Below are 26,053 nucleotides of genomic sequence, written 5' to 3' on the forward strand. Positions count from 1 at the left end.
CTTTGTACTCTCTTCTCTTCCAAAAAACCCCTATGCCAAACACACACACACACACACACACACACACACACAATTTGTTATATTGATGGTGTTTCCTCATTTAACCCCACACACCTCCTATCATTTTGTGACTTATTAGAAATTAGGGTATGGTGCTACATCCCTCACTTTGTCATTTCAGCTGAGAAATACTATGTTGACACTTTAGTTGCCGCTCTTTATTTTTACTGAATTCTGTGAACTACTTAAAATTCACAGAATTAGCTCAGAGCTTGCCATTTATTTGCTCAATATTTTACTAAATTTGGGATGTATTTTTCATAAGTTGATATTTAGGAATGAGCTTACTTGGGGGTTAGATTTTGTAAAAATTTTGTCAACTTTTTAAATGTCGCTTAAAGCACACATACAAGTACATAAAATTAAATAAATCAGGGACAATCTGAATACAAAGTAATCTCTGTTACAACGCCCAAGTCAAGAAAAAAAGGACTGGCAACAAACCTTCCCAGCCTCCTCACCTCTTGCCAAGCTGGAAAGCTTGACCACAGATAGGATTTTTGTTTATGGGTATGGATCACACATGTGGCTGCTTCTCAATTCTTTTTTTCTTCTCATTTCAAAATAACATAATACCCATACACTAAATGTACCTACCCTCTTTGTGTACAGTTCTGAGAGTTTTTATAAACATAGTCAGTGTGCACCTGCTTTATAAGCAAGATGTAGAATAGATTATCTCCCCTCAGAATGTACGTCCTTGTCCATTTGAAACAACTGTCTTACCCGCAGCCCCTGGCAACTGCTTCTCTGTTCTCTGATCAGATAGTATGGCCTTGCAATAATGACATATAAGTGCAGTAGAACAGTATGTAGCCATTTCAGTCTGTTTACTTTCACATAGCATAGTACAACTAAGATTAATCCTTACAAAAATGCCGTATTTGCTTTACAACTTTAGTTCCGCCTGTTCAACAACATTTCCCCCCCCCAAACACGGCCTGCCAATGTCGCTTACTTACAAGAAACAAATCATTCAATGTTGGAGAGAAGCATATAAAGTTTATTAGAATACAGCTCAACAATTACTATGCAGGTGTAAATGAAGATTAGTGGGTACAACAAAGTGGGAGCATGGCGAACAATGAATGTGACACTCTGGAGATAACTTACTTTTCTTGCCATGGAATTTACAAGTCCTTTATCACTGGGTTTATTGCAACTGAATCATGAAGAAGATCTTTCCAATAAGAAATAGTGGGAAAGGCAGTTTAGGCCAAGCACACAGTGTAAATAAGGGTGTTGTGAGAACATGTGGTACATTTGGACTTCACCATGCAATATAGTGCAGCTACAAAGAAGAGTGTGCATCAATCTCAATTTCCTAATCCAAATACAAGACACTTTTATCATCTGATATTCTGTAGTCTAGCTATAATGCCACCAGTTGTGTCATGCTAGTGTTACTGGAATAGATTATACTGTGACTTGAAAAATTATATGGACAGTTTCCTGAGAATATGATTAATTACTGAGCATTTTGTTGACCTGGTAAGCAACTAGAGCCAATTGGCAATGATTGTATATCCACTTAAGTTTTGTGTTTTAAATATCTGAGGGGAAAAAATTTGAGGACAAAGCACTTTTTAAAAGACTTTTATTAAAATATAACTACCATACAATACTATATTAGTTTTAGGTGTACATCGTAGTTATTTAACATTTATATACCTTATATACATTTATATAACGAAGTGATCACCAAGGTAAGTCCAGTAACCATCTGACACTGTACTATGCTATCACTATATTATTGACTATATTCCCCATGCTATACATTACATCCTCATGACTTACATGATTTATATTAGAAGTTTGAACCTCTTCACATTCCCCCCCTTTTTAATTTTTCAATTACAGTTGGTGTTCAATATTATTTTATATCAATTTCAGGTTCATAGCATAATGGTTAGACATTTATATAATTTAAGAAGTGACCCCCCTGACTAGTCTAGTACCCACATAGCATTATACATAATTATTACAATATTACTGACTATATTTCTTATGCTATACCCTAAATCTCTATGACTACTTTGCTACAACCAGTTTGTACTTCTTAATCTCTTTCCATTTTTCATCTGTCCCCCAAACCTCCTCAAAGCTGGCAACCATCAAAGTGTTCTCTGTATCTATGAGTTTGTTTCCGTTTTACTTGTTTATTTTGTTCTTTAGATTTCACATATAAGCAAATTGAATTTCACATATTGCATCTGTCTTTCACTGTCTGATATGCTCCACTTAGCACAAAACCCTTCAGGTCCATCCATGCTGCCACAGATGGCAAGAACCCATTCCATTCCATGGTCCAGCAATATTCCATTCTATGTATGCACCATCTCCTCTTGACCCATCCATCCATTGATGGACACCCAGGCTACCTCCATACGAGCCCAGACAATAAGTTTGCGAACTTGTTGCAACAATGTAGTTAATCTTTTTTTTTTTTATATCAGAGGGATTATTATGAATTTTTACAAACTGGACAAACAGTTAACCGAGTTTACTATTTGGAAGTGCTGAAAAGGCTGCATGAAAAAGTTAGACGACCTGAACTTTTGGCAACAATTCATGGCTCTTGCATCACAGCAATGGACCAGCTCACACAACACTGTCTGTGAGAGAGTTTTTAGCCAGTAAACAAATAACTGTATTGGAACACCCTCCTTACTCACCTGACCACAAGGACTTCTTTGTTTCCAAGAAGATAAAGGAAATATTGAAAAGAAGACATTTTAATGACATTCAGGACATCAAGGGTAATATGAGGACAGCTCTGATGGCCATTCCAGAAAAAGAGTTCCAAAATTGCTTTGAAGGATAGACTGGGCGCTGGTGTCAGTGCATAGCTTCCCAAGGGGAGTACTTCGAAGGTAACCATAGTGATATTCAGCAATGAGGTATGTAGCATTTTTTCTAGAATGAGTTTGCGAACTTAAGTGTCAGACCTCGTATCTTGGCTATTATAAACAATACTGCAATGAACATATGGATGCACACATTCCCTTGAAGTAGTGTTTTATATTTCTTCAGATAAATACCTAGAAGTGGGATTACGGGTCATTTTTTGTCTCTTGTTATACACTTTGTTTTGAAGTCTATTTTGTCTGGTATAAGTATTACTAACCCATGTTTTATTTTTTATTTCCATTGTCATGAAATTTATTTTTCCCATCCTTTTACTTTCAGTCTGTATGTACCTTTTGATTTGAAGTGAGTCTCCTGTAGGTAGCACATGTAAGGGTCTTGTTTTCTTATTCATTCAGCCACGTTCTTTTGATTAGAGCATTTACTCCATTTACCTTTAAAGCAATTGTTGATAGATATGAAGCTATTGTCATTTTAGTATACATATTTTTTATCTTGTTTCTTTTCCTCCGTTTTTCATCTTAAAGAAGTCTCTCTAAGAGTCCTTGTAATACTGGTTTGGTGGTAATGAACACCTTTAGTTTTTTCTTGTCTGGCAAGCTCTTTATATGTCCTTTGATTCTAAATGATAGCTTTTCTGGGTAATCTTGTTTGCTTTTCATCACTTTGATTATTTTCTGCCAATCCCTTCTGGCCTGCAACGTTTCTGTTGAGAAATCTGCTGATGGTTTTATGGGGGCTCCCATGTAGGTCACTAACTGCTTCTCTTTTGCTGCTTTTAGGTTCTCTTTTGTCTTTGTCATTGTCATTTTAATTATGATGTGTCTTGGTGTGGGCCTCTTTGGGTTCATCTTGTTTGGGATGCTCTGCACTACCTGGGCTTGTATGTCTATTTCCTTCATGAGGTTAGTGAAGTTGTCTGTCATTATATCTTCAAATAGGTTTTCAATTCCTTGCTCTCTCTCTTCTCCTTCTGGCACCCCGTCAGGTGAATGCATGCATGCCTGATGTTGTCCCAGAGGCCCCTTAAACTATCTCAATTTTTTGGTTTCTTTTTTATTTTTGCTGTTCTGTTTGGGTGTTTTCTGCTACTTATTTTCTAAGTCACTGATTCAATCCTTTCTTAGTGTCCTTTATTATATATTTATGGGTTGTTGTGTGTTTTTTTTTTAACACAACAATAATATACAACATTAAGTATTTGCAATCTTCACAATCTCTTAGCTTACACACCAAAACTACTTTAGAGATTGTTTAAACATAAACAGAACTAATATGGATTTGAAAATAATCCTCGTCTGCTATTCTCCAATCTTCCACACCCACCATCACTAAGGTGCAGTTAAAATATCCCATATCTGATGCTTTACATTGGAAGGTGAGTAGAATCAGCACGAAAATTTCAAGTGGCAAACTTTTATGCTCATCTGCTCTTAAAATATTTTAGGTTGCTTTGTACTATCAACAATAATTTTTCTTTTTATCCCCAATCTTTCATGCTTACACTTAGCTGTCATTCGTAATAGAATATGAATTTAAAAACCTATTTTTGTTATGTTCCATGTTGGATTTTTTTTTTTTTTTTTTTTGATTTCTCATGATAGGAATTTCTTTAAATGTTGCCAGTTATCACTTTGTGGGCTTAGGAAAAAGAATAAGCATCAAGTATTTTTATGGACTGCATCTATAATGAAAATAAATTGAAAGTAAGACTATGGCTGCTTGTGACTTGGTTAATATAAAATTCTACTTCCTAGAATTACTATTAAGATAAAGTAGATTTGCCAATAACAATTAGGCTTGTGCCCCATGTAACTGAGGTTTTAATGAATCGGTGAGAGGTGGGACTGACTGTGGTAAAACAACTCTGAAAAAGATTCCTTTGATAAAGAGGAGTTTCTTGGTTCTGATGGTGGAAACACACATTGGTCATCAGGAAAAAACTGATCCACAGGGAGTTAGTGCGGACAACTACACTAAATATCACATTTGTTTGCATTATGCGTAGAGACTCAACACAAAACATTGGGTTTCCCTTTGAACTAATAACTTAAGAGGAATGCCTTAGAATAGTCAAAGACATGGTCCAGAAAGGATCAATTACACTGTGTTTGCCAAAAAGAGAAAAGAAAAACCATCAAGTTCAAAACAGAGTCTGGCATTCATTATTGTTCCACTTCAGCTTCAGAGGAGGGATATAAATGATAAATGTCTAAATGTCTAACTATTACATTGTTTTGTGCAACCGAAACCAATAAAAATAAAGTTAAAACAAAACAAAACAGAGTCTGACCACAAGAATATTTTGCCTTCAGTGAAAAGGGTAGGAGTAAAGGAGTGAGCTGCTGATGTCAGAGCTGCATCTTTTCTCACCGCACCCAAAACATGTGTATATGTATATGCACGTCTATATCTCTTTTTCCTTCTTTGGAGCTTGGTGTTATGACTGCTCTTGAATTTTTTTTTCTTTAATATGGAATAGCTTATATCAAACAAACATTACCAAAAATAACAAATATAAAGGTTGAAAAATTAGCTGTTTAAAGTCATCATAGTGCACTAAGGCAGCCAGAACATGAGGGACCAAGATCCCAAGTAGAAGAAAAGTGTATTGAAAGGAGCCCTGAATTCACAGCAGCTTTTCCACTCAAGGAAATACAACTGGTAGTTGACTTTCCAACAGAAATGATGAAAGAAGATGGCAATAAATGGCATCTTAAAAATGTTGAAAAAATTAAATGCAAACTTAGAATTCTATATCAAGTGAAAATATCCTTCATAAATAAAGGCAATACAAAATAATTTTGGTTGAACAAAAATTCAGAGTATTTCTCACCATCTAATATTTAGTATAAGAAAGGAAAGAAAGGCAGAAAGAAAATGATTTTACAGAGAAGCATGGCAATGCAAGAACAAATGAAGAATACAAAAAATAAGATATATGAGGCCAAATATTAATACATGTAAAATAAAAATACCCAACAACAATAGCAAAAAAGGTAGGAATTAAAATAAGGAGTAAAAACATTACAAGGTCTAAAAAGTGGTGAAATAATAGTGTAATGTAAAGGCTATTAATTTAAGGAATTATGCTGTAATCTCTAAGATAACCACTAAAGGAATAAAAAAATACATATAATTCCAAAGTAATAGAGAGGGGGGAAGATTGAAAAGAACAATCAAAATAAAACAAAAGCCCAACAAAGTGAAACAAACAAGCAAACAAAAAAATGGACTAATTAAAAAGAAAACAAAAAAAAGTGTAAAAATCAGGGAAATGTAAAAGATGAAAAAAATAGCAAATTATAATTTGGTAGATTTAAACAAAAAAGTATCTATAGGTTCATTATATGTAAGTGGTATAAGTACAGTGTAAGAAAAAGATTGTCAGACAACAACCTAAACACTGATCAATAAAAAAAAAAAAAGGATAATTATGTTTCATTCACACAATGGAGAATTCTGTCCACCTGATACATTACCATGAATAAAGTTTATCAATATAATGTCGAAAAAGCAAGACTGAAGTCTGTACATAATGAGTGATTCCACTTGAATGAAGTTCAAAATCACAAAATAAATAACACATAGTAAAATAAATCAGAAAAGTCATTTAACTTTGGCAGGGTAATGACTGGGAGGAAACATGAGGGAGGCTTCTGGGAGGGGATAATGTAGATTTAGAACCGGGTGGTTGTTACACAGGTATGTTTATTTTGAAAAAAATGTATCAAGCTGTACATTGAAGATTTGTGTACTTTAGGTATATTTAATAGAAATATTTATAAGAATAGAAATTATCAGTCTAGGCCAACAAGAAAGTTGTTTTTGTTTTGTGTTGTGTTGTTTTGTTTTAAATAGTAGCACAGTGTGATGTTGTGGAAAACGTTCTGAGTTAGGAGCCAAAAATCCTGTGTTCTAGTGTTCATTCTGTCACTTGCTAAATGTTTTTCCTTGGATATGTCGCTTAACCTCCTAGAGTTTTTGTATCTGCATCTGTAAGATGAGTAATATAGAGCTGATGACACCACTGTACCTGCCCTCACTTACTGGTTGTGGGGATTAAATCAGAATATATTTGATAAAGTACTCCTGACGCTAGAGTGCTCCTTGTAAATACATTAGTTTGGGCTGTCCAGAGTAACAGAGCCAGAATAGAACAAATTTGATTGTTTTTTTACTAAAAAGCTAATGCACCTTGAGGGAAAAAGATCTAGCCGAAAGATTTTCTACCCAAATTGAAAAATATGGTGAAGTCAGTGAGATACAGTAGACCTTCCTAAAAGAGAACAGACGGGTGTTCTCTGAAGTTTTATTTAATAGAGTGATGAAGGCTCGTGTTCATGGACAGATATAATCTCCGCAAAAGGCGTGAACATTTCCTCAATTGCAAGTGATTGGGGGCAAAAATATCTGAAAAGTATGTCAGGAACAGAAAATACTTGATCAGTCCAAAATTCCAAGCTACTTATTGTGCCTGGAGAGCTGTATCATGGTAGGAGACTGAAGAGAAAGATGACAGGACAGCAGCCAAGCCTAAAGAGTCCTGCATGTTTTCGCATGAACAAAGATGACAGGGAGCCATTGAACAGTTTAAAGAGAAAGGGAGGCACAAATGAAGACCAGGAGGTGAGTGAGTATACTCATCAACCTCGTCTTTTTCTCAGCCCTTGCAATGATTTCATGAGCATCAATTTTTCCATTAAACCCCCTTCCTGTTTACGTATCACAATGTCATATGGTTTCTGCACTGCAACTTACTGATACAGCTTTCTCACTATTTTAAAGTGACCCATTATTTATATCTGTTTTGGTTTCAGTACCCAACAAATCAAAGCCCACAAATATTTATTTTAATGAAAAATATAATAAGTATTACTAGTTTGATTTTTTTAGGAATGTTCAATGCAGTTAGAAGATTTTAAAACACAACTGTGCTGCCAGTTTGATCCTTCCTCTATTGTTTTTAGAGATTATCATTAAGAATAGGTCATGCTGATTCATTAAAGCAAGCTGATTATTGTTTAAATAATCAGGTTTAAAGAGAACCGTAAAGAATATGTTTTCGGCCAAGGACTTCCAGGAATCTTCTTGTTTTATATCCTGCTTCTAATGGTGAGCTATGATTTTAAGAAATGAAACCTGAATATAGTGATTTGTTTTTTGAAACCTCTCTTCATTTAATTCAGATATTGTCCTCTATCATCTATAAAATCCTTTTATTACAGTGCTTTAGTGGTACACACCTATTTCATTACAGCCTGAAGTTAAAACTGCCACTCACAGAAACAACTTGTGGCTCTAAGAAATTACAGACAGGAAGTTCAGTTCTCTAAAGCAAGACTGGGGATTTTGTTTGGTAGTTAAAGGGGGAGAAAGAGGCCTTTTTCAAAGGCTTCATTTTATTGGAAGTCTCTCATTAAAACAATTGTTCAACATGACATAATTTACAGGAAGCCACATGTTTCATGAACATGATAATTTTTTCAGTCTCCTTTTGTAGTGAATTATATTCATCTGTTTATTTTGAGGTGAGTTTCTTTCTCATCCAGATTAAGTGTCACAACATTAAGGGTAAAACTGAGATACATAATGGGTCACTGTCACCTAGCTGATGGGCTCCCCTATATGACTTGGTTGCACATGAATTATCAGAGTTACATAGGTGGAAGAATAGTCTCATCCCATCTCTCTTTGCAAATTTCCATAGGCACTCACATTGTTGGTTTTCCGTTGACTGAAAACTAATGTAACTTAAAAATTCTGATTTGTATAATACCGTGTTTCCCTGAAAATAAGACCTAACCGGAAAGCAAGCCCTAGCATGATTTTTCAGGATGACATCCCCTGAACATAAACTCTAACGTGTCTTTTGGAGCAAAAATTAATGTAAGACCCCCCTTATTTTCAGGGAAACATAGTAATTTTAGAGGTATTCTGTAGACCTAGAAAAAGTGCATGTATACGAACGTATGCATAGTCACGCTTACCCAATATTTTCTTAATACCACATGTCAAAATGTTTCATTACAATCTAAAATTTAATAATAGCTTATTTTATCAAGTGATTACTATATGCCAGGAAGGGGCTAAGTGCTTTCCATTCACTATATTCCATTTAGTCCTTCCCACTACCCTATAAGGTACACATTTGTTCCCTTATGTTACAAATGAGGAAGCTGAGGCATACTAGAGCTGGGATTTCTAGAACAGATCTGCCCAACCACAAAGTCTGCGCTCTCACCTGCTACATGATCAGCTCTATTCTCTTCTCAAATCAAAGATAACATGTTAATAAAAAGTACATTTGGACACTGAAGTCCAAGAGCACATGCCAGCATGACCCAAGTCATGATTCCTGGTCCTCCATTCTTTTGCTCATAAAACAAGGAACTGGGTCCTCAGCAGAGGTACCTGACTGGCAGCTGGGTCCCCTAGAGTTGTTTCTTTGGCTTGACAAGTAATATGTATTTTGTTTGTTTGTTTGTTTGTTTTAAACCAGTTGCCAACTTTTAAAATTGTAGTATTTCATTAATATATATATATAAAAAAAGAATGAAAGAAGAAAAATATTAGGTTGTTTTGAAAAGAGAAATCATCTGGCAAAATAGGCCTAAATTCTTAGTACAACAATTAGCATGTGGAGGCAGCCGCTCCCTTTATATGGTTAGTGCATTCTTCACACCTGAGTCCCTACCTACCTCAGTTGTCTTGCACCAAATCATTGTCACATATTTCCATATCCTGCCCTGCCTCTGTGCACATTTGAGGATGTACCCTGCCTTCAAGCCGCGTTTCTCCAACTATCCTCCACAGAACTGCTGGGTGGGGCTCCAGGACTTCCCCTCCATCTTCGACCAAGGCCTTTGATACTATTTTTTTAAATAAATTGTTTGTTTTAAAATAAGCCTAAAAACTCTTGATCTAGATGACTTTTCTGGTTCTAAAATGGGTATCTTTTATTCAGATATAACGAGCATATCTTTTTCACTATTTTTGTTATTATGAAGATAAGAAAATACAGAAATCCTAAGGTAAGTTTAAAATGTTTCAATAAAACAAAAAATAAAATCATATATTTAAAAATTAAGGAAGAAAGTAATTCACTATGAGCAATGCAAGTAGATACTAACACATTTAATCTTTTAATTATCCGTGAGGGATCTGCACACTGTGCCCACGGGTCAAATCTGACTGCAGTCTGTTTTGGAGGATAGTTTTATTTGTAACACAGCCATACCCAATCATTTACATATTGTCTATGACTGTCTTTACAAAGTACACTAAAGCTTTTGTGTTTTTCTTTGAATGTTCTAAGCATCCTTTGGACAAATTATTCATGAAGAAAAGCTGCTGAAAATTTCCAAACTGTTGGCAGTATTTTCAGGTGCAATATTCATAAGAGTTTGAGAACCTTTAAGAGATTGACTTCAAAACCAGTCATCTCAGTTTTATACAGATTTTTAAGAGATTTTACTTTAGTTTACCTAATATCAAATGGAATGCATTGCCATTTTTGAGGTAGTTTTTTAAAAAATCATGGCTTACATTATTATAAAATTTTGCCAATAAAGTTTTAAAATTAAATCATGGAAAAAACAAGAGACCTAATTTTTTTAATCAAACAATGTCTGAGGAATTTTTGTTTTGGAGAAAAATAAATAGAAGCCAAGAACACACATGCGATATGCAAGTTTACTTTCCCTCTTAATGCAAGTTTGTTTGGAAAACAATAGTGACATTTCTTTTAAAATGAAACATAGACTTATCACATGACCCAGCAAGTCCATTCCTAGAACAGGACCAAAATAATGAACATGCATGTACACACAAAGACTTACACGCAAATGTTCATGGCAGCATTACTTATAGTGACCAAAAATTGAAAACAACCTAAAATGTCTATCAACTAGTGAATAGATAAACAAAGCATAGCATATCCATACAATGGGATATTATTTCCCAATAAAAATGAATAAAGTACTGATAAAGAGACAACTTGGATAATTTCAAAATGTAAAAGAAGCTGGTCGCAAAAGCATACATATGATTCCATTCACATGAAATGTCCAAAAAAGAAAAATATATAGAGGCACAAAAAAGGTTAATTGTTGCTTAAGATTGGAGATTGGAATGGAAAGCGACTGTAAGTTGGCATGAGGTTTATCTTTACAGTGATGAAAATGTTCCAAAATTAGATCGTGGTAATGTTTGTACAGCTTTGTAAATATGCCAACATTCGTTGAATTGTACACTAAAAACAGGTGAATTTTATGTTATGTAAACTATAACTCAATAAAGCTGTTTTAAAAACCATGTTTGCATCTTGTAAAATTCTGATTTATTTCATACTGGATTAGTGTGGGTGTTTGGGACAGTTGGACAAAACTAAATGTATTTACATCTATTAGATTGTTTTATAAATCTAACTACTCATGTCCTAAATAATAAAATTACTGCTCCGAGATTATCAAACATTCTTTCTATAATTATAGAATTTAACTAATTATATATTACAAGTTATAACTGTGAGGCTCAAAATGCTTCATGATTTCGAAGGGGGTAGTAACATAAATCATATAAACAAAAACAGAAATGTCACACAGCTTTACCAGCTGCTACAACATTTTATTGAAAGCTTCTACAAGAATCTAAATAACATTCAGGTATAATCATGACTCTTACTAGTCAGACATTTCAATTACAAAGGTATTTTATAATATATACTTCAGAGGCGAACAGTATTGCTTATGTCTATGGTTGTTAAAAGGGAAAATACACGCTTTTTCCAACTCCATTCAAAGGAACTTTAGTATTCCAATCTAATTTTAAATCACATTGTGGAAAATATTAAGTTGAAACAAGTTAATTTCTTTATTAAAATTACTATTTTTACAAGTTGCTTTTACTGTTTAAAAATGACAGAAATAAAATCTTTGAAAAGTAATTTCTCAGTCTTCTGTAAAATATCCTGATCAGATAGGAAAACTGCTTAGCTGAAAAAGCTTACATCACCATATTGCAATCTATGTGGTTTCGCATGGCTGATTGATATGTAATTAGTTTGTCAATCTCTATGATTATGAATTTATATCCAAAAGTTAACTCAATTTGGGGTTAAACCATTTCTATACTGAACATTTCCAAGAAACCGATTTGGAGTCAATGATATTGAGATGTTCAGATGAAAGGCTTGCTTTCAGGCTGATAAGTAAATGATTCATTAAAAAATTGTTTTTTTCCTGTAGTGGTAAAATATGTATAACATAAATTTACCATTTTAAGCATTTTTAAATTATGGGTCAGTAGCAATAAGTACATTCATATTGCTGTGCAAATATTACCACCATCCATCTCTAGAACTTTATTTTCCGGAACAGAAACTCTACCTATTAAACAATAACTCATTATTGCCCCTCCCCGCAGCCCCTGGCAATCACCATTCTACTTTCTATCTCTCTGAACGTGACTGCTCTAGGTACTTCATATAAGTGGAATCATACGGTATTTGTCCTTTTGTGACTGGCTTATGTCACTTAACATAATGTTTCGAAGTTCTTCCCTGTTGTAGCTTCTATCAGAATTTCCCTTCCTTAATAAAGCTGAGTAATAGTCCATTGTATGTATATACCATATTTTGTTTACCATTCACTCATCGATGGACACTTGGGTTTCTTCTATGTTTTAGGTATCGTGAATAATGCTACTATGAATATGGGTGTAGAAAGATTCATTCCTATAACGCTTCATACCAGTCAGGCAGTTCCCCTCTCCCAGCTTATCTACATTATTTTCTAGAGGCATGCCACAATAACCATTATAAAACTCACAGTTAATGGACATTCTAAATGAATTTTCTTGAATATATCAAGTCTCTAGTTGACTCCTCATTAACAAACAGGAATTTACTGTTGGGAGCGGAATGTCTGTTCCATTTAGTGTCTCTGTCTCGGAGCAACGGCTTCCTGAATATAAACTCAGAGCCAGAGCCAAGACATTCATTTGTGCAGCTCAAGTACTGATTTGGTGACACCATCCTCTTCCCTGATACTATTTCTACCAATTATACCAAAAGAGATGTATCCGGGAGAGAGCTAGGCTCTCTCATTCAGTAAAACATACACAGGCAAAGGAATTCATATGTTATATAAATATGTATTTTTTGGTAAAGGTACTCCAAATTATACTGCACACTATAATAGGATAATGCTGAAAAATGATACACCTGTATATAATAACAAGATATAAGAAAAAGTATAATTATGTGTCATTGCACCTTTGTTTTATTAACAGTAAACTATATATACATTCATGTCAGCTACTCTGTGTCAGACACTTATCTTTCTCAGGCACTGCTCTTTCTGCACACCCCTCCTCTGTGCTCACCCCCACATATACGCACACTGTTCTTTATGGGGTATGTTTCATTACCACTATTCCCACTGTACAGAAGAATGAGGGTAAGAGGGGTTCAGTGTGCTGTTCAAGGTCACACAGCCAGTAAAGAGGTAGCAGACTTAGGCTTAGAACCCAGGTGTCTTGACCCCAGGGTTTGTGCACTTAATCACGGTTTTCCTGTCCCTTAAATTTGGTTTCAGTTAGGTAAGTGATGTACACCGACAACAAGGTATAAAAGTCGGTGGCATTTTTACAGCGATTACTGTGCGATAAATTTACAAAAACCTGTTATGAATTATTCCTGACTATAGCCATTACTTTATTCCTGGTGATATCACAAGCAGACTGAGAAAACTGACGTTTACTTTTCTGTCTCTGTTTTATTAGGGCTTTAGACACTGAAACAAACGACATGCACTAAAAATCTCTGTGATTTCATCCTGTTCACATTAAATTGTTCTCCCACAATTAGACTTGAAGATGACAATCATTTGCTTCCCCCCACCAAAGTTTTATTTCATTCTTGTTCTAGAAGACTAGGTGCCTTCTCTGCATGTCAAAGGGAGCTCCACACACATTCTGTGTACCACAAATAATTTTTTTTTGCAAGATATGTTAATATTTATACTTTTGGAAACAGCTTTTAAATGGCAATTTCTCTTTCAAATAACAAAATTTATAAATGATTTTAAAAAGGACTTCTTTATGTATTTGGGCACCTCCTGTCTTTATCACCATGTCTAATCCAAGCCTCAATCCTCCAAATCTATGGATGGAATTGTGTCCTGAACTCTGGCACCCTGCAGGACTACCTTCTGTTGACCAGTTTCTTCTTTCCCTCAGGTACACATTCTGAGGGCAAAGACCAGGTGGTGGATGAAGGGACTCAAGAACTGAGACTGCCAAAGAAAAACTAGAAGAGGTTTCATTTAATAACATAAAAATACGAAGAATCAATTTTTAAAAAAGTGTGTGTGTGTGTGTGTTCCCTTTGAACAATCAACCACACATCTGAAGACAACTTCAGATTGGAGCCCATTCCCCAGGACAACCTGAGGAGCCATGAGACCTGAAGGTGCTGAAGGATCCTGTCACTGGGTCACCACTAGATGACAAAGCTCTGGAATCATTAGCAAATACACAATGACTGACCCCTCATGTTTAGAAAATTTCTAAATGTCCCACTTCCATTTTTGAGCACCTGTCGTAGAGGTATAGGAAGAGAATGGCTATTGTTGCCACATTAATTTCTACTCCCTTCTTCCATCCTTCATCTCTGAGGCCTGAGGTGGCAGGAGCAACAGCTGCGAAGCATGTGCACCTTTGGGGAGGGAGCAAGCAAGCAACCCTGATTACTGGGTTAAAAACCCATCTGCAGGCATGATCACAGGTACTGTCTTTTCAGCAGAGCCTTGCAAGCCTTCTTTTCTTGGATTCCATCTGAAGAGTTTCTAGGCTTCTCACATTTTCCAAACGTATGTGTTAGAACAGCGAGACGCAGGATGCCAAGCTATATCCTGGGAGCTTGCCCCCAGGACGTACGACTGCTGCTGACTTGCACAGGGCCACAGCCAAGATTCGTGGGAACCACCGTACCTGGGACGAGTTGGGCGTGGCTTCTTCGCAGGCAGGGCGGAAGGTTGGGAGGGAGGAGTCACCAGGCTAGTGCTGCTGTCCCTGGAAAGGACTGTAGCATCCAGAGCGAGGACACGCAGTGACCACGAAGGCCCAGCGGGAGGAGACGGAAAAAGTCCTGGGATACGAGGACTAAGGGGCTGCGGGGGTCCTATCCTCCCTGCACCCTCGCCCGGAGCTCTGCGACGCCTTCGGCCCCACCCGTAGCAGCAGCAGCAGCAGCGATGCCTGGCGGAGTTTGGGCGCTGCTGGCGCTGGCGCTGATGCTCGTGGGCCCGGGAAAAGGTCGGCAAGGTAGGGCGCTAGCGGATGGGAGCGCAGGGGCGTCACCTGGACTTTGGGAGAAGGGCGGTGACTTCCCAGATGACACGTGGAGAGATCCTGTGCATCTTTATGGCTGCATCTGATGTTTGTCCCTCACCGACGTCCACCTTGTCCTACAACTGTCTTTAAATGGTCACTTTATAGTCTCGGTGCTCGTTAGCTTTTCTTAGTGTACAGGTGGTTGTTGCCTCCTTTGGCCCTTCTTTAAGACCCTCAGTCTTGTTTTTGTTCCTTTGTTTGTTTCCTGCTGATATCCTGCTCCTTAAGTTCCCTTTAATTTACCATAAGAAACATTCGCCGGATATGTCAGGTGTTCTAGCAGCAAGGGGATCTGAATTATCCGAAAAGAAAGTTCAGTTCCAAACTGCACTATCTCTACCTCACTCCCGCCCCACTCTGGAAACGATTAACTGACGAGCATTTTATTCCTACAATGAATCAGTAAACTAAGTTGGGTATATTTTTCGTATATCTGTTAGAATCCGTTTTGCTGCTGCAAAAGAGATCTCTACGGATAGATAGCGCCCCTCCCATTCTTTACTCCACGACAAAGAAAAGTTTGAAATACAATAAGGTTAAAAAAAAAATTACATTCATTAGCTCTTTCTGATTGTTTTTGTGTTCATACAGATAAGTACATTAAACGAAAGATGACTTGTTCTTATATTGTAAGTTTCCTTATATTTTTCAGAATAAATCTGATCTGTGTACAACTACCTGCAGCTCGGGGGAAAAAAAAAAAAAAGGGTGCGATATTTGTAACTACTTAGGGTGTAATTTTTCTTCTTATCATCTTGCCAAGCTCAATCTATTTTATAATACTAAGGTAAATTTCCTCTGTAAAAAAAATTACCATGTAAAAATTTAAAAAGGATATTAAAACCCAATTTATTATTTCCTGAAGTGATACATCTTAACAAGGTATTGTTAGTCTGTGCCTTCTTTAGTTTGCTTAAAGATTTACTAGATCTTCATGAAGAACTGTTAAAAGTACATGCAATAACATTAAATATGCATTTATTACAGTTAGATAAACTATTGCAAGAAAAATGACCAATAGTTATAAAGGAATTTGCTTCAGTGTTTACTATAGATCATATAAAGCCCTCCTTGCCTCTACTATAATGGTCTTGCAATCCCTCCACTGAAAGTGAAAATATTAACCCTTATCAGGTTCTAAACTCATATCATGGTAAAGTTGGTAACTTCCAATCACTAATCTACTTTCTGCTCTATAGACTTGCCTATTCTGGATATTTAATATAAATGAAATCATATAATTGTCTTTTGTGACTAACTTCTTTCATTTAGCATAATGTTTTCAAGGTTCATCCATGTTGTAGCATGTAGCAATACTTCATTTCATTTTGTGATGGTATAATTTCCCATTATTAAGTATATACCATGTTTTGTTGATGAACATTTGGGTTGTTTCCACCTTTTGGCTATTATAAGTAATGCTGCTATAAACATCTGGGTAGAGATTTGGTGTGGACTTGCTTCCATTTCTCTTAGTCATATATCTAGGAGTAAAGTTACAGGATCATAGGATAACTCTGTGTTTAACCATTTGAGAAACAGCTAGAATATTTTCCAAAGTGGCCATACTGTTCTGTACTCCTGCAGTGGTGTATGAGGTTCCAATTTATCCACATTCTTTTCAACACTTGTTATCATTTGAGATTTTGATTCTAGCCATCCTGGTGGGTGTGAAATGACATCTCTTTGTGGTTTGATTGCATTTCCCTGGTGGCTAATGATATCAAGCATTTTTTTTTTATGTGTTTATTGGACATTTGTATATTTTTGGAGAAATACCTACTCAAATCCTCCAACAATTTTTAAATTGGGTTGTGGGCCTTTTTATTATTGAGTTGTATGAGATATTTGTATATTCTAGATACAATTTTTCTATTGTAATGTGATTTGCAGTTATTTTCTCCCATTATGTGGGGTTTCTTTTCACTTTCTTGATAATGTCCTTTGAAGCGTAGAAGTTTTAATTTTGATGAAGTCCAATTATCTCTTTTCTTTGGTTGTGTGTGGTTGTCATATCTTGAAATCTATTGCTGTATCTAAAGTCATGAAGATTTACTCCAATATTTTTTCTAAGAGTTTTGTAGTTTTAGCTTTTGTGTTTTGGTCTTTGATCCATTTTGAGTTAATTTTTGTATAATGAAATAGTGGTATAACGTAAGGATCCAACTTCATTCTTTTGCATGTTGATACTCAGTTTTCATAGCATGATTTGTTGAAAAGACTGTTCTTTGTTCATGAATGGTCTTGGCACCTATGTCAAAAATCAAGATATATGGATTTACTTCTGGACTCTCAATCTTATTCATTGATCTGTGACTATCCTTATACCACAACACACTGTTTCGATGACAGTTTCTTTGTAGTATGTTTTGAAATGTGAAAAACGTGAGTCTTCCTATTTTGTTCTTCATTTTCAACATTGGTTTAACTATTCCGGGTCCCTTGAAATTTTAGAATTACTCTGTCATTTTCTACAAAGGAGTCATCTGATATTCTGATGGGGATTTTGTGAATCTGCATGCCAATTTGGGGAGTATTGCTATCTTAACAACATTAAGTCTCCTGATCCATGAACATGGATGTAGTTCCATTTACTTAGATCTTAAATTTCTTTCAACAATGTTAGTTATATTCAGAGTATATGTTTTGTACTCCTTTTGTTAATTTATTCCTAAATATTTTGTTCATTTGAAGCTATTGTAAATGGAATTGTTTTCTTATTTCATTTTCAGCCTATTTGTTGCACTTAATTAACCACCCTAAGACCCAAAACGTTGGGTAGCTCCCAATTTCTTCCTTTGTGAAATTGGAAAGGTAATAACCTTGCAAGATTATTTTAAGATAGTAAATATAGAAAGCACTTACTATGTGTGGGACATTATCTTAAGCACTTTAAAATACATTATACGCATGAAATAATTTAATTCTCACAATAACTCCACAAGTACTATTGTTATTCCTGTTTTACAAGTGGGGAAACTGAGACTCATACGAGGTGTGATCAACAAATATGGTGAATTAAAAAAATAAATTTAAATTTAAAAAAATTACTATAGTAAAAGACACATTGCCATTAACCCCCCCGCCCCCCTTATCCCATCATTCTTGTCACTTTCTGAAGCAGTTCTGGAAGTCCTCTTTCCTGAGTGTCTAGTTGCGCTGTTGTGGCTGCCTCCATGTCTTGAATTGATTCAAAACATTTACTTTTCATGGTCATTTTGACTTTGGGGAAGAGCCAGAAGCGGCATGGCATCAGATCTGATGAATAAGGTGGATGAGGACAAACCATGTGTTTTTATTTGACAGAAATTGCTATACCAGAAGTAATGTGTGACACAGAGCCTTTCCATTGTGAACACAAAGGTGAATGCTGCTGCCAAGTGCCATCCAACGGAAAGGCAGGGATCTTCAATACAGGAAGAGGCACACCAAACCTTAGTAACAGTGTGACAAGGTTCAACTAGTTTGGTGCAGTCAGTTGGGTATGAGCTACGGTTGAGAAAGTGTGTTTTAAAGTGTGCCATAAATCATCCTCCATCATAACAATGCTCCATGGCACACATTGCTTCTGGTATATGGCAATTTCTGTCAAATAAAAGCATAATGGTGTGTCCTCATCCACTTTATTCATTGGATCCAGCACCGTGCGACTTCTCGCTCTTCCCCAAAGTCAAAATGATTCAGCCACGACAGCGCAACTGAAGACACACAGGAAAGAAGACTTCCAGAACTGCTCCAGAAAGGGCAAGAACGATGGGATAAGTGTGTTTGAAGTGAGGGGGAAATGTTTTGAGGGGGATTACAATATGTCTTTTAGTTTAATAATTTTTTTAAATTTAAACATAAAGGAAGGCAAAGTAAGGAGATTTAGCAAACCATCGCTCTCTATTTGAACTTTTGTGTTGTTGCAGAACCCATAATTCTATTTTGAGTGTCAGAAGCTTAATGATTATCTTTTGTTTCTCCTTGAATTTGGAGCTCAGAGGTGGTTTATCTCTTTCCCACAGTTTTGGGAAAATTATAAAAAAATTTTTAAATTCACAGATATTCGAAATTCCCATAGAGCAATATACCAAAGGTTTTATGACAAACTCAGACGTTATGAAGTTTCTGTCTTTAGGCATTAAGCATATTCAGTTCTTGAAAATATCATGATTCATTAAGTTTCTTAACACATTTCTCAACCATTTATGAATCTTAAAGCATGTTAGTCTTGGCCATTGTAATAAACCAGAAAGCGATCTAGTACAAGTTACCTTACATCTATAAACAAAACTTGAAAACCGTTTGCATATTGTATTATTATGTATCAATCATATATAACTTGATACGTTCTCTCAAAGTATTTGAAATCCAAGTATTTCAGACTCTATTATATACTAGCTAGCTGCTTTAAATTATCTTGGGAAAAAAGGCAGGACAAATAAAATATAGATTTTAATGTACATATGTTTCACATGTACTTTTGTTTTGAGGGAAGGCATTGGGGGTTTGCTAGAAAGCTCTGTACATCATCCATATTATGAAATTGACTGATAAGTGAGATGGGCTTGTAAATCTGTTCTTTTACTATTTGAGGAACTAAGCCCCCAAGTTCTCAAGTGGGAGCCCAAACCATCCTTACAATTCTCATTTAGTTAATTATATCTTACATTCTAGAGTTAAAATTGTAATGAGTTTTCTAAGAGTGTGGCTTATTGTAAGTAAAATTTTAAAATGTTCTACACATTCAACATTTTAAAAGCGATAAGTAGATTTGGGAGAAAAATTATGACATAACCAATGTAAAATATGAGCTATTATTATTAATTACATGAATTAAGAAATTTCCTCTAAAATAAATATTAAATGAAAATTCCTGTTTAAATATTATGCACTTCTTTAGTATTGTTGATGTCACACTATGATTACTTCATTCTTTACATTCATTGCATATTTATCTTTGGGTTAGAAAATAATTCTTCAAAAAATTAGAGGACATGTGAGAACTACAGAAGTACTTGGGAAGAAGAAATAATGCACAGAATAAAGATGGAGTTATTGACTTTTTTCCCAAGACAAAATTCTATTGCAAGAAAGAGATCAGAGAAAATGTTTCAATAATTCATGCAGACCTCACTAGTAATATCTTTTAAAACATTTTCCTTATTTTCTAACCAGGTGCAATGTTCTGATATTGACAGGATTTTAGAGTTATTTTAAAATTAGATGAAATGCTAGCACATCCCATGACTTCTATCCACACACATTTTATAAAATATTTATTTAGTGTTGACAGATTGAGATCATCAAAGTCACTAGAGCCTTTTGGGTTAAATTCTTCTTGGTAAATTGAAAACTGGTACAGCAAGAGACAAAAAGAGAGACGTTTTGTGGTCATTCCTAAAATATATATACATTTAAAAATTTTTTTTTGGTTTCATGGATTTTTTTTTTTTTAAGATTTTTTTATTGGGGAAGGGGAACAGGACTTTATTGGGGAACAGTGTGTACTTCCATGCCTTTTTTCCAAGTCAAGTTGTTGTCCTTTCAATCTTAGTTGTGGAGGGTGCAGCTCAGCTCCAGGTCCAGTTGCCATTTTCTAGTTGCAGAGGGCACAGCCCACCATACTTGCGGGAGTTGAACCGGCAAACTTGTGGTTGAGAGCTCACTAGCCCATGTGGGAATCGAACCAGCAGCCATTGGAGCATGTAGCTCTAACCACCGGAGCCACTGGGCCAGCCCCATTCCTAAAATATCTTACTAAAAAAAACTTTTAGGGAGATCTTTTATCTCTCACAACAATACCTTTTGTATAATTTAGTTTCTATAACTATAAGCAATAAAATGAAAAGCAAAATAAATGATAAGAATGACAATTTTTATAAGCTACAGTTATGAGATAGACTTGCAAATTAATATCTCTAGTTTTTCTGCTCCTTATTCATTTAATTTCAGAAACTGATTTTGGTTTATAAACACTTCTGTAACCTAAAATTATGTAACGAATGTTTGAAAGTTTTGTTCAGTTAATTTTTTTCCACAGTGAGGTACATTTGTGAATATTTAAATTCTTTCTCACATTTTTATTTCATAGATATTATCTTTATTATAGTGTTTTCCTTCAACTAACATAATATTTCATATTTGGAGATTTACTAGCTACTGTGTCAACAAGATACTCTGGTATCTAAGTAAGGATAGTTCCTTATTATTTGGGAGTTTCTTATTATTTGGGAGTCAGAGCCTTAAACAAGAACTGTATTTCTAGGATAACTCTGTTATGACTGTCTCCTCTATGGCTTTATGTTCTGCCTTTGTGATTTGACAGAAAAAGTATCTTCTAAGCCAACTGCTGCTCAGAAAATGGTTTCCCTAAAAAAACAACAAACAAAAAAAAAATACAGAACTATCTCTTTCTCTCTGGTCTTATTTTGGTTCCCCTTCAAAACTGTTTGCCTTTACCACATTCCTTTTCCTATGCTTAGTAATAAAAATGGACTTCAATACTTTATCTTAAACAAACAAACAAACAAACGTTTAAAAACTTTATATCCTTTCCTATACTAAAGAATGCAGGAAACCTCAGTAGAAGGTCATTTTACAAAAATTAGATTGGCATTAAAAGATTAGTTTAGTTTGTTGTATTCTGGGACCTGGCCAACACAGGGTTTGGGGGGCACATGGGATTTGCTACTGTAGAGGAAGGCAGGTCATGGAGGGTCAATAATGGCATTTAAGTCTAGAAGACCATTCTCAAGAGGAATCTTTGTAGGGCCTGTGACTTCCAATGGTGGGAATAAACATATCCTAACTCACCATCAGTAGCAATATCGCTTTGTCAAAATAAAATGAAAATAAAGTTCTTTAAGTTTAAACACCTCAAAAACACATTCTGAAGAGTTTATTGTATTTATGGAAAGTGCAAGCTAAGTCATCTTTGCCTTACTAAGGGACCCTGACATTTCAGATGGTTTCTATGTGCCATTACAGGTTGATTTGCTTTATTTTTGTTTTGGGTATCAATTTTCATTGAGGACTGAACTATCTTAATGAAGAAAGCACATACATAAAGACACGTATCTCTTCATCCTAGCTCAGGAGTGCTCTCCCGGGGGACACCAGTTACTTCAGAGTCCTTATAGAAGTGTCCATTTTGACTCATTGCACCTCCAGCAGTCAGCCATTCAAGACCTGATATGTGACCATTCCCTCACTCCTGGATGGTACCGATTTCTCATCTTTGACAGACCTGCTGAGATGCCAACCAAATGTGTTGAGGTATTGCAACTCACTAAGAACTATATGTGCTTTCTCTGATCTATTTTTTTCATATGAGGATTGAGTCCCGTTACAACCAATTTATTTCCCACGCTGAAATATTATTTTAATTTTGTGTCAAGATTGAATTCATCTAAAGGAATATTCCCATGTTTCCTATTAATATTATACAACAATGGTAGTAATAGTTGATGTTATGCTCATGTAGTCCACCAAGAATTGTTACCTCCAGTCTCTTATATAATTTTGACAACTCTAGAATACAGTCTATCATCATTATTTCTATCACACAGTGCAGGAAAAATATTCTTAGACATAACACACCTAGAGTCACCCAGCTAGCTGGTCTAACAACCAGGTTTTGATCACAGGCTCGTATACTTAACCACAAGTAACCAGAAAATCTGCTTCAGTTCTTGTCAATCTTAAATAGAAATATTATTTTCCTTATTACTACCGAGATTTTGTGAATTATACAGAAGCAGGAATTATTTTCCCTTTTAAGCATGCAAAAAAAAAAAAAAAAACCCTCAGGAAAGAGATACAAATTTTAACAGTGTTTAATTTTAAGTCGTGACATGGTAGCTATCTTATTTTCTCCTGGTTTATTTGCTTAGCACTTTTGTAACATTTCCTTTGCAATAAAGTGAAAAAAAAAAAGGAAAAAAAATCAGATTTTAAAAGTAAAATTTGAGAAAATCAGAGGAAATTCATTATGTCCCTAAATATTTGTGTTCTTTTCCTTTGGCTAAATTAACTATAATTGATTCTAGAACCTCACACAAATGTAAAGATGAACTGGATCTTTTTTTCACTGACTCTTTTCCTAGAGGTCAGCTAATAAATGGTCATTCTGTGCCTCATGGGGAAGTGTTCCCTGTTCCCATTCTTTCATGCCCTCTTGAGCCAAGTCTTTAGACCAACCACTTAACTAAAGAACTGATAGGATTTTCTTTTAGTCTATAGGATAATACAAGTCTGTGTAAATAAATTTCTATTTATAATGTTTAAAGTAATTCATGTGCATTATAGAAAACATAGAAAATAAAGAAAGGACAGGTAATAGAATGACATTCATTCATAATCCACCCACACACTCATACTATCACTAACATTTTGCTATTGTTTCCTCTGATTTATATTATTTTATAAGGTTCATGCTATACGTTCAATTGCATAACGTTTTCATTTTCAGTTGTTACAGCATTAACATTTTCCCATGCTTTTAAAAATTATTTGATAGCTGTTGAAAATAATATTCTGTCATATGTATATACCATATTTATTTAAACCATTACCATATGTGCACATTCACGCTTTTCCTATAATAAGTAATCCTGTAATTAGCACATATGTATATAAATCATTGTTATATTTTATATTTTAGTGTATTTGGTAAGATAGATATTTATAAGTTAAATTAGTGAAGGTTAATGTCTTTTAAAGGGTTTTAATACATATAATTAAGTTATTTAAGAATCTAGTGCTAATTTTTAATTCCGGTAGCAGTACATAAAAATGCCTGTTGGAATATTGAATATTCTCATGTATTCATTAGGCACCTGTATTTATTCTTTGAATTACACATTTGTCTATTTTGCCTATTTGTGACCTAGAATTTTTAAGTGGATAATATTACATGATTAATATAAAATAAGAAATATAATAACGTAACAATAAATAAATAATATACTAAATACAATGCTATTAAATAACTTTCTCCTTATTTAATTTTTATTTGTCTTATACATATATTTTTTGTATTAGTTTCAAGTGTACAAAACAATGTAATAATTAGACATTTCATCCCTCACAAAGTGATAACTTATTTGTCTTATATTTTAAAATTAGTTTTTAATCATAACTATCTTTTTCTTTATGATTTTCTTTGCTTATAAGCATGGAAATATTAATTTTAAATCACTTGCCAAGGTAATGCATTTAGTAAGTGCCTCAGCCCTTCTTAAATCATATATAGTCTCTTACTTTTCCTGGGTTATTTTTCTATTTGATTCTATTTTCCATCTGGAAATGATTTTGATAATTGTCTTCAACTGAGGCTTTAACTTCATTTTTTCCAAATTGCCAACCACTTGTTTTCACCAGATTGTGAACAATCTTTTCCTTCTCCCCTGATTTTTTTGATGCCTTCTGAACTGTATAGTAACTTCTTAAATATACTATTTCCAGCAATTTTTCAAGAAATCTCCAAGATTAGTTTATCTTTGTGGGAATATGTTAAAATGACTTTAGATTGACTTAGACTGTAGCAGCTATTTTAGTTTGTTATCTGATACTGAATTTCTCTTGTGCACAATACAAATATAACAAATAGAATAAAGGTATTTAAATTGAATAAGATTATATTAATTATAAGGAATCTACCCTTAAATTTATTGTTCTATAGTTAAGTTTTTCTTTGATAACACAGGTACAAGTTATTAGATTTTAAAAAAAGATTGATAATTTAATATTTAAAATTTGTTCAGAAGAAAATGCAAAATTGATTGTCTATCATGTATGACAATAAACTGAATTATTAACTTTTGTTTTCTCTTTTGACACAAAAGATGAACCACTGTGGAACACAAGCCCCCATCTGGCTGTCTCTGAGAGATGCAGAAACACTGCCGTCACCTGGGGAGATCAAGCAACTGACAGCTTGTGCTACATGGCAGTTTTTGCTTAGCACTACGAAAGACTGCTGTTTTTTTCAAATCCCAGTGTCCGTAAGAAACTGTGGACAATATTTTGTATACTTGCTGCAACCCACTCAGGGATGTATGGGATATTGTGCAGAAGGTAAGAAAACATGAGCAATATACATGAACTGCTAATCATGGAACTTTGTGTGCGGGTGTGTTTATGCCATTCTCTGGACGGGTTGTATGTAGCTAATGCCAATCTCAGTAAGAGACTGGGTCGAATATTATTCTTAGAATGAAGCTAAATTTCTGGTTTCAATTGGCCATATTTGTTTAGGATTCTTTGCCAAGATCTTAAAATCCTCAAAAATATTTGTTGATGTGAAAGTATCAAAGGTTAACATCACCAGTGATAATGTATGTTGATGTCATCTACCTACTGATAACATGAATACCAAGGACACTTCTCCTTTGTGATAGTCTTCCTCAAAAGTCATAACCCCAGTCTAACCATGAGAAAATTCATATAAACCCAAATTAAGAAACATTCTACAAAATACCTTAATAGTACTCTTCAAAAGTGTCTAAATCATGGAAAACCATGCAAGAGTGAGAAACTATCACATATTAGAAAGGACTAAAAAAACATGGTCAGTAATGTATGTGGTAATATCCTGGCTTGGATACTGGAACAGAAGAGAACATTAGTGGAAAACTGCTAAATTGGAATAGAGTCTTCAGTTTATTTAAGAGTAGAGTCTAAAGGTCAATTTCTTAGTTTTGACAAATGTATCGTGGTTTTGTAATATGTGAATATTAGTGGA

General features: G+C 34.8%; 1 protein-coding gene across 4 annotated transcripts in view; it reads left to right on the forward strand.

Moving 5' to 3' along the window:
• The first annotated feature begins 1,979 nt into the window (after positions 1–1,979).
• Positions 1,980–26,053, forward strand: part of VWDE (von Willebrand factor D and EGF domains) — an 81,238-nt gene continuing 57,164 nt past the window's right edge. For 3 of the 4 annotated variants that reach the window (XM_088797728.1, XM_074340785.2, XM_088797729.1), the window contains exons 1-4: positions 1,981–2,960; positions 14,170–15,255; positions 22,400–22,584; positions 25,155–25,386. In XM_088797728.1, coding sequence (XP_088653854.1) covers positions 15,186–15,255; positions 22,400–22,584; positions 25,155–25,386 — 487 coding nt within the window. In that variant the 5' untranslated portion in view covers positions 1,981–2,960; positions 14,170–15,185. Of the gene's footprint in view, positions 2,961–14,169; positions 15,256–22,399; positions 22,585–25,154; positions 25,387–26,053 lie in introns of all 4 variants that reach the window. The other variant, XM_088797730.1, reaches the window with a different exon arrangement.

This window comes from Rhinolophus sinicus, chromosome 4 (genome assembly GCF_057876585.1).
Source record: "Rhinolophus sinicus isolate RSI-liver-muscle chromosome 4, RSI-T2T, whole genome shotgun sequence".
Lineage (NCBI taxonomy): Eukaryota > Metazoa > Chordata > Mammalia > Chiroptera > Rhinolophidae > Rhinolophus > Rhinolophus sinicus.